The following is a 7,963-nucleotide window of genomic DNA, read 5'->3' as shown; positions in this document are numbered from 1 at the left end:
GCCCGGGCCCGCGGGCGGCGAGTTCCCGGTAAGTGCGGTCCCGAGAGCGGAGCGGAGCGCGCCGGGGAGGCGTGGAGAGGGGGGCTGGGCGCCGGGGACGTCTGGGTCCCGCGCCCAATGGCTGGAGGGCGGCCCAGCGCCGCCCGCCCGCCCCTCTCCCCTCCCCCCCGGCGCTCTCCTCCCCCTCCCCCGCCCGCCGCTTGCCCCCGCCCCCGCCCCGGCGCCAACTCCGCGGCGCCTCCTTAAAAAGCGCGCGGGAGTTGTAAGGGGGGGCCGGAGCGAGCCGGAGTGAGCGCGAGCGCAGGGTAAAGGGGCGGGCGGGGGGCCGGGGCTCCACCTTAAAAGCGGCGCGTGGGGGTGGGAGGGAGGAAGGCGGGCGGCGGAGGGGAGGGAGGGAGGGAAGGAAGGGGGGCCGGAGTGTCCCGGGCGCAGGGCGCGCGTGCGGCGGCGGCGGGGAGGGGCCGGCCGCGCCGCGCTCCCCTCCTCCCTCCTCGCATCCCCGGCCCCGCGCGCGCCCAGCAGAAGCGGGGCTGTGTGTGTGTGTGTGTGCGTGCGTGCGAGTGAGTGAGTGTGTGCATATTTTTTTCTCTCTTTTCTTTCTCTCTCAGTTTTTTTTTTCCCTCTCTCTCTCGCTCCCTCTCTCTCTTTTTCGCAAAGAAACAGCAGCGCCGCCGCCGCTCCGCCGAGGCGCTGCGCCCCCCGGGGGGGGGAGGCGGAGGAGGCGGGCAGCGGCGGAGGGAGGGGAACCGGGGAGGGGGGCGCCGCGCTGGGAGGGAGGCAGCGCGCACGGTGCAGCCGGGCCGGGCGGGAGGCATGGCGGGGCCCCCGGCCCTACCCCCGCCGGAGACGGCGGCGGCCGCCACCACGGCGGCCGCCGCCTCGTCGTCCGCCGCGTCCCCGCACTACCAAGAGTGGATTCTGGACACCATCGACTCGCTGCGCTCGCGCAAGGCGCGGCCGGACCTGGAGCGCATCTGCCGGATGGTGCGGCGGCGGCACGGCCCGGAGCCGGAGCGCACGCGCGCCGAGCTCGAGAAACTGATCCAGCAGCGCGCCGTGCTCCGGGTCAGCTACAAGGGGAGCATCTCGTACCGCAACGCGGCGCGCGTCCAGCCGCCCCGGCGCGGAGCCACACCGCCGGCCCCGCCGCGCGCCCCCCGCGGGGGCCCTGCCGCTGCCGCCGCGCCGCCGCCCACGCCCGCCCCGCCGCCGCCGCCCGCGCCCGTCGCCGCCGCCGCCCCGGCCCGGGCGCCCCGCGCGGCCGCCGCCGCCGCCGCCACAGCGCCCCCCTCGCCCGGCCCCGCGCAGCCGGGCCCCCGCGCGCAGCGGGCCGCGCCCCTGGCCGCGCCGCCGCCCGCGCCCGCCGCGCCCCCGGCAGTGGCGCCCCCGGCCGGCCCGCGCCGCGCCCCCCCGCCCGCCGTCGCCGCCCGCGAGCCGCCGCTGCCGCCGCCGCCGCCACAGCCACCGGCGCCGCCACAGCAGCAGCCGCCGCCGCAGCAGCCACAGCCGCCGCCGGAGGGGGGCGCGTCGCGGGCCGGCGGCCCGGCGCGGCCCGTGAGCCTGCGGGAAGTCGTGCGCTACCTCGGGGGTAGCGGCGGGCCCAGCGGCCGCCTGACTCGCGGCCGCGTGCAGGGCTTGTTAGAGGAGGAGGCAGCGGCGCGGGGCCGCCTGGAGCGCACCCGCCTCGGAGCGCTCGCGCTGCCCCGCGGGGACAGGCCCGGACGGGCGCCGCCAGCCGCCAGCGCCCGCGCGTCGAGGAGCAAGGTGAGTGTGCCGGGGAGGGGCGGCGCGCTGCGGTGGGCAGGTGCGGGCAAAGTTGGTGGCCGGGGCGGGAGTCCCGGGAGAGAAGCTGCGACTTGGGCTTTGCGCTCCATCCCAGCGGGCCGGGGGTGTGGTGACCTTGTCAAGTGGCTTCCTCTCCACGAGCCTCAGTTTACTTCGCTTCGAACGCCGTTTAATAGCAGTAGCGACCTCTTGGGGTTGTGGAGCGAGTTCAGTGAGATTTGCCCACGGAGGGCCTTATTAACACAGGGCCTGGCCCGGAGCGGAATCTGTAAAAGTTAGTCTAGGTGGTTATTAAAGGCGGCGTTAGGCACGCGACTCCGTCTTGGGGCCCAGGACAGGGGCAGATTGATACAATTCCTGTCATCCTGGCCCCTCTCCAGAGAGGTGGGGAAGAACGAGTGCTTGAGAAAGAAGAGGAGGACGAGGAGGAGGAAGAGGAGGATGATGAAGACGACGTGTCTGAGGGCTCTGAGGTGCCCGAGGGTGACCGTCCTGCTGCGGGTGCCCAACATCACCAGCTTAATGGCGAACGAGGCCCTCAGAGTGCCAAAGACAGGGTTAAGGAGTGGACACCCTGTGGGCCCCACCAGGGCCAAGATGAAGGGCGGGGGTCAGCGCCAGGCAGCGGCACCCGACAGGCCTTCTCTGTGGCAGCCATGAATAAGGAAGGGGGTTCAGGTAAGGATCCTGGGTGTGGGGAGGGTCTGGTGGGGCAAAGCCCAGCCTCCAGACAAAGTGACAGATAGTGTGCTTCTGCATTCCCAGCCTCTGCCACCACCGGGCCAGACTCTCCATCCCCCGTGCCTTTGCCCCCAGGAAAGCCAGCCCTACCTGGGACTGACGGGACCCCCTTTGGTTGTCCGTAAGTTGGAATATTTGAGATGTGTGGGGGTGGGGGGTGAGTGGTCAGAAGCAGAACCAGAGGTGGACCCCACTGCTCATGGGACTGCTCTGTTTGCTGTACAGCTCCGGGCGCAAGGAGAAGCCCACTGACCCCGTAGAATGGACCGTGATGGATGTGGTGGAGTATTTCACCGAAGCTGGCTTCCCAGAGCAGGCCACAGCTTTCCAAGAGCAGGTGAGCGAATGGTCCCAGTGCCGGGCTCCCAACTGCCTCCAGGGTACCCTGCCCTCACCCAGCCTTGTGTCTCGCCCCCCCCCTGCCCCCCACCCAGGAAATCGACGGCAAATCTCTGCTGCTCATGCAGCGTACGGATGTGCTGACCGGCCTGTCCATCCGCCTCGGCCCGGCCCTGAAAATCTATGAGCACCATATCAAGGTGCTGCAGCAAGGCCACTTTGAGGATGATGACCCCGATGGCTTTCTAGGCTGAGCGCCCAGCCTTGCCCCTGCCCCCCCCAACCCATTCCAGCCCCCTCCCTCCCCAAGCCCACCTGGAGTCCAGGAGTTTCTGGATGGGGGGGGGACTCCCTCAGTCCTCATGACAGACTCCCTACTCATCTATCTCCCTGTGCCCCATCCTCCCACCCATAGCCCCACATCTGCCCCCAGCACATCTTGGACTCAGTTTGGGTATGAGGTGGGGTCAGGGCCTGCCCAGTTAGTTCAGCCTGGGAGGCCAGCCCCACCCACCAACCCAGGACATTTATGAGGAAAGAAGAAGTGGGGGCTTCCCATCTCCCCAAGATCCTATTCCGTTCAGCCAGATGTTTCCTAAATAAATATTTTCTTCTGCCTGTTCATTGTGGTGGGTGGGTGAGCTTTCCTCCCTCGCCCACCACCCCTGCCCCTGCCCAATCTCCTGGCCTCTAGGCGCTTGTGAGCAGCTGGGGTGGGGTCTTGGGTCTTCCCCACCCCCAACCCTCTGTCGGTTGTCGCTCCAGGTTGCTGTCTTGCTTTTTAATATTGCACCGAAGGTTTTTTAAAATAAAATTTTAAAGGAAAAGAAAATGCCAGGGTGTTGGGTGTCGTGAATGGGTTGGGAGGGGAGGGGAGGAGAGGAGAGCAGAGCCTAGGCTAAGAGCAGGAATGTTGGCAGGGCAGATGAGCCCTGATGGGCTCAGAGGATGAGAGATGCTGGCTGCTTACTCTGGAAACAATGTTGAGTTTCAGGAACCCAAAGGAGCAGGTCTGTCTTGGACTACAGAGCCACTACCTCCAAAACACAAAGGAGTTGAGCCCTAAAGGGTCCCTGAGTTGGAACCAAATGCTTGGATCCAGGAGGACAGGGGTGTTAACTCTTCCCCTAGTCGCATAGCGCCTGACACACAGTGGTTGCTTTCCTCGTGTCCGGATAGTGACACAGTAGTTGTTAAAGTGCTTATTGAGTGATGAGCGATAGGCTTAACAAGCCTCTTCTTCACCAGCCTCTTCGCAGGGAGCTCAGAGAAAACTCATTTCACGTAGGCCACTACCCCAGCCTCGGGTTTGCTCAAGGGCATGACACGCCTGCACTCTGAACCCAACACGAAAACCAAGCCTCTTATCTCTGACTCACTGACCCTGACCGTGTAGGGCGTCTGAGTAGAGCTGCACTGCGTGGAGTTTTCTGACAGCTGTAATCAGTGTGCCAGGCCTTTCTTCCATGGCACCATGGCTGGTCAGTAACAGCAAACCATCTCCCGGGGCACCTGAGCTCTATGCACAGAGGCTTTTAATTAAGTTAGGTGAATACGTCCGACTTCATACCAAGGCGCCTCTCGAGGCTTAGTGCCCTATAGAGAATGCAGTCTGGGTACGTGTGTTGGGAGGCTTGTTCTGGGACACCCGTGGAGCCTTATGTTTGCGGCACAAGAGGACAGAAGATTGGGCCAAGTGTCAAGTGAAGATTTTATTGTAATTGTTAGTAATGGCTAACACTTCACACGTCGATGCTAGGCTCTCCATTAGCGGGTTCAAAAATACAAGGAAGTCGGTATCTGGGGTGGGGGTCTGGTCCTCCTTGATACTTGTGCCAGGGATTTGGATGCAAGTTAGAGAGCCTCTCTGGGACACTGCCTCCCAGGGATAGGCCCCTGAGCCACGCCCCTGTCAGGACAGGGCCGCCCCGCGCCCAGCGCTGGCCCAGGTGGCCCGCCAGTGCGGGGAGCGCGCGTGTGCGCGGGGACGCCCCGCGGACGCGCAACGCGCCCAGGAGGGCCGGGAGCTGCGCGCCCCTCCCGCGGGCTGAAATTCAAATGAAGCGAACTCCCCTGACGCGGCGCGCTGCCGGTCAGCGGCCGAGAGAGGTCGAGGCCCTGGCGAGTCCCAGTCCACAGGGCGGCTCTGGACCCAGGCAATCCCAGGCTCGGCGAGACTCCCAGGGCCCCCGGGGCGGGGTCGAACCCCCGGCCAACGTGCGCGGCCAGGGCCTTAAAGAGCCCCCACCCCACGATGGCCACAGAGCAGTGGTTCGCGGGGCCGCTCCCCCGGGGCCCCGGGGACACACCACCCCCCGAGGACGTGGAGCCCGGAGCGCGGTCCTGCGGAGGCCCCTCGTGGTCCATGTCCCCTGGCAGGCCTGCGGACCCTGCGGAGCTGGCATTGGAGCCAGAGGACGCTCAGGGGCCGGGGTCTGAGGCCCCTGCCTCCACGTCTTCCCCCGAGCCCCTAATTCCGGGCCCAGGCCCGGCCCCCGCTCGCCTCCCTCTGGAAACCATGTTCAGCCCGGTCACTGAACAGCTCCGCTACCTGCTGAAGAAGGCCGATGACTTCCAGAGCTACCTGCTCTACAGGTGATTCCCACAGGCCCTAGCTGGGGGCTGGGGGCGGGGGTGAGGAAGAAGGGGGAGGAATATGTAGCATTGGGGATGGGGTGGGTGGGGTAAGTGAGGTGACCCTGCATGATTACTCTCCAGAGAGGGTGGGGGTGGGGTGGTGTGTGTGTGTTGGGGCGGGGGGGGGGGGGGGGGGGGGTGAGGGGATGAACTTGCCCAATTCTCCAAGACTTTCTCTCTCTTAGTTTGTAAATGTCAGCGCAGATTTTTTTAATTCTGTACTGGTCACTTAAAAAAAAACACCCATCCATGTGAGCAAGATTGGGCCTTCGGGTAACCAATTTGAGGCCCCCAGAGAATAAGGACCAGAGAAAAAGGTAATTCCTGGCGTGATGGTTCTCTGATTTCAGCCACCACTGAAATCCCCCCCAGGCAGGGTGTGTTGAGTCAAAGTCAGGTGTGAGTTTCCAGGCAGGTGCGGCTGGAGGAAGGCCGGGGTAGGTGGGTGGGGTGTGTCGGGGTGTGGGTGGCGGTTCGGGGATTTCAACCAAGGTCCCCTCCTCTCTACAGCAGGGATCGCGTGCAGAAGGAACAGCTGGCAAAGGCCATGCCCACCTTCTTAAAGATGTGTGAGCCTTACTTCCTATACCTGGAGGCCGCTGCCCGGAGTGCACCCCCTATCTACGGAGCCCTGCAGGAGCTCGTTCGAAAAGGGGTGCGTGGAACAGTTTTCTGGTCCACACACCCCTTTCTCTGACAGGCCCCCGGGCCTGAAGGTGCTCTTGGCAAGGCCACTGATCTCCTGATGCCCTTCCATACAGCTGTTGGAGATCTCCCAGCAGCTGACCCTGCGCCTAGAACAGCTGGTCCTCATGTATGCTTCCTTCGGGTACGTGGACCTGGAGGAGACCGAGCCTCTGAGGTAAGAGGGTAGGACAGTGGGAGTGGAGGGGGAGGCAGTAGGGTCCAGAGCCCAGCCTCACCTCCCCAACCGCACCCCCAAATCCTGTCTCCTGCCAGCATATCCTGCTTCTTCTGCGGGAGTTTCTCCCTCAGCCCTTCCCACGAGGTGTCCATCTTCAGATACTGCGCCCCCGCCGCCTACACCGCCAGTCGGTACCCCCGCTATCTCTACAAGAAGATGCGCTGGAACCTGGAGACCACCCCAGAGCCCAGTAGCCGGGGCCAAGATTCCCATGTGGATTAGTGAGTCCCCCTGCCCAAAGTAGAGTGCCCCCCACCCCATGCTGAAGGCAGATATGAGCCTCTGAACCACTACCAGCAAGAGTAAAAAGCCAAGCGGGAAGCCCAGGGCCTTTGAAAGGTCATCCCCCATCTATCATTTTTATTTTTAAAAGTGAACCCATCTGCCCAACCCATCAAAATAAAAGACCTCATCTGAAAGCAGACTGGGAGGGGCAGAAGCTTGAGTCCGTGAGGAGTCCTGGTGGTGTAGTGGGGTATGCTTTGGGTTTCTAACAGCAAGGTTAGCAGTTTGAAAGCATCTTTAGGATCTCTGGATAAAGAGGAGGCTTTCTACTCACGTAAAGAGTTACGGTCTTGAAAACTGCAACCCACAGGGGCAGTTCTGCCCTGTTCTATTGGATCACGATGGGTCAGTGCATTTGGTGTGCTTTATGTTGTGTCCCTACCCTAGCTTAGAACTTCGAAGCAACTTCGCCTAAGTTTCCACCTGACCTGCAAAATCCAAATCAGCAGAAAAGGCTAAGAAATTGATCACTTTTCACTGCTGCCGCCTCCCCTCCTAGCTACTTCCTGTGCTATCGAGACACCTGGGAAGACACTGGCAAGAGTCCCGCCAACTCCTGCGCCCAGATCCAGAAGCTGTGGTCCATTGGCCGATGGGTACCCCTCGGACCAGTGGAGGATGACCTTTATTCATGGTAGGAGTGTGGTCAAAGACAGGGTCGGCTTGGACTTGGGAGGGGCAGGGGCAGAACCTCTCGAACTTCACCTGCCGTCTCAACGCTTCAATTGATAGCAATTTTTTTTGTGGTCTTAAGTGTTTTATGTAGAGCCACATCAAACGCCTTTGGAGTTCTGACCAGTGAGATGACAGCAGGTGCTCAGAGGCTAAGTCACCTGCCCAAGTGACACACAGCTAACTGAGTAACTGGCCGGATCCAGGCAACTTTCTGGCTAGGTTTCTCATCAACAAAGAAGCAACACCCACCACCCACCCCCATCCTCACCCCCGCCCCCGCCAGGGTTTTACCACCCTCAGCGGAAACGAGGCCTCTAGGAGCTCTGGAGGGGCGAGGGGAGCTCACGTGTCCCTCCCGTCTGTTTGTTTCTGTCCCCCAGGATTTTGTGCCCGCAGCCTCCCGGGGACTACCAGCAGCTGCTGACCATCGGCTTCGAAGAGCCGTCGCATGTGTTGGCCACTGACCTGCTAGTGCAGATCCTCACCGGCCAGGCAGGCACCGCCCGGCCTCCGAGCGCTGCCGGGCCCTCTGCGTGGGCCGCGCAGGGATCTTGAACCCGCTGCCAGAGTGGGAGC

General features: G+C 63.3%; 2 protein-coding genes across 2 annotated transcripts; both read left to right on the top strand.

Annotated features, from left to right (window-relative positions):
• The first annotated feature begins 420 nt into the window (after nucleotides 1–420).
• SAMD1 (sterile alpha motif domain containing 1) lies at nucleotides 421–3,697 on the top strand. Its single transcript, XM_075548094.1, has 5 exons — nucleotides 421–1,764; nucleotides 2,166–2,463; nucleotides 2,551–2,647; nucleotides 2,752–2,863; nucleotides 2,961–3,697. Exons 1-5 carry the CDS (start codon nucleotides 814–816, stop codon nucleotides 3,117–3,119), a joined length of 1,617 nt encoding a protein of 538 aa, XP_075404209.1. The 5' UTR covers nucleotides 421–813; the 3' UTR covers nucleotides 3,120–3,697.
• Nucleotides 3,698–5,119: 1,422 nt separating this feature from the next.
• On the top strand, nucleotides 5,120–7,963 carry C1H19orf67 (chromosome 1 C19orf67 homolog). The gene is made up of 6 exons (XM_075536871.1): nucleotides 5,120–5,460; nucleotides 6,013–6,157; nucleotides 6,264–6,364; nucleotides 6,463–6,648; nucleotides 7,212–7,346; nucleotides 7,768–7,963. Exons 1-6 carry the CDS (start codon nucleotides 5,120–5,122, stop codon nucleotides 7,940–7,942), a joined length of 1,083 nt encoding a protein of 360 aa, XP_075392986.1. The 3' UTR covers nucleotides 7,943–7,963.

The sequence above is a fragment of the Tenrec ecaudatus genome, chromosome 1 (assembly GCF_050624435.1).
Source record: "Tenrec ecaudatus isolate mTenEca1 chromosome 1, mTenEca1.hap1, whole genome shotgun sequence".
Lineage (NCBI taxonomy): Eukaryota > Metazoa > Chordata > Mammalia > Afrosoricida > Tenrecidae > Tenrec > Tenrec ecaudatus.
The sequence above is the reverse complement of the archived record's forward strand: the minus strand, read 5'-3'. Positions and strand labels throughout refer to the sequence as shown.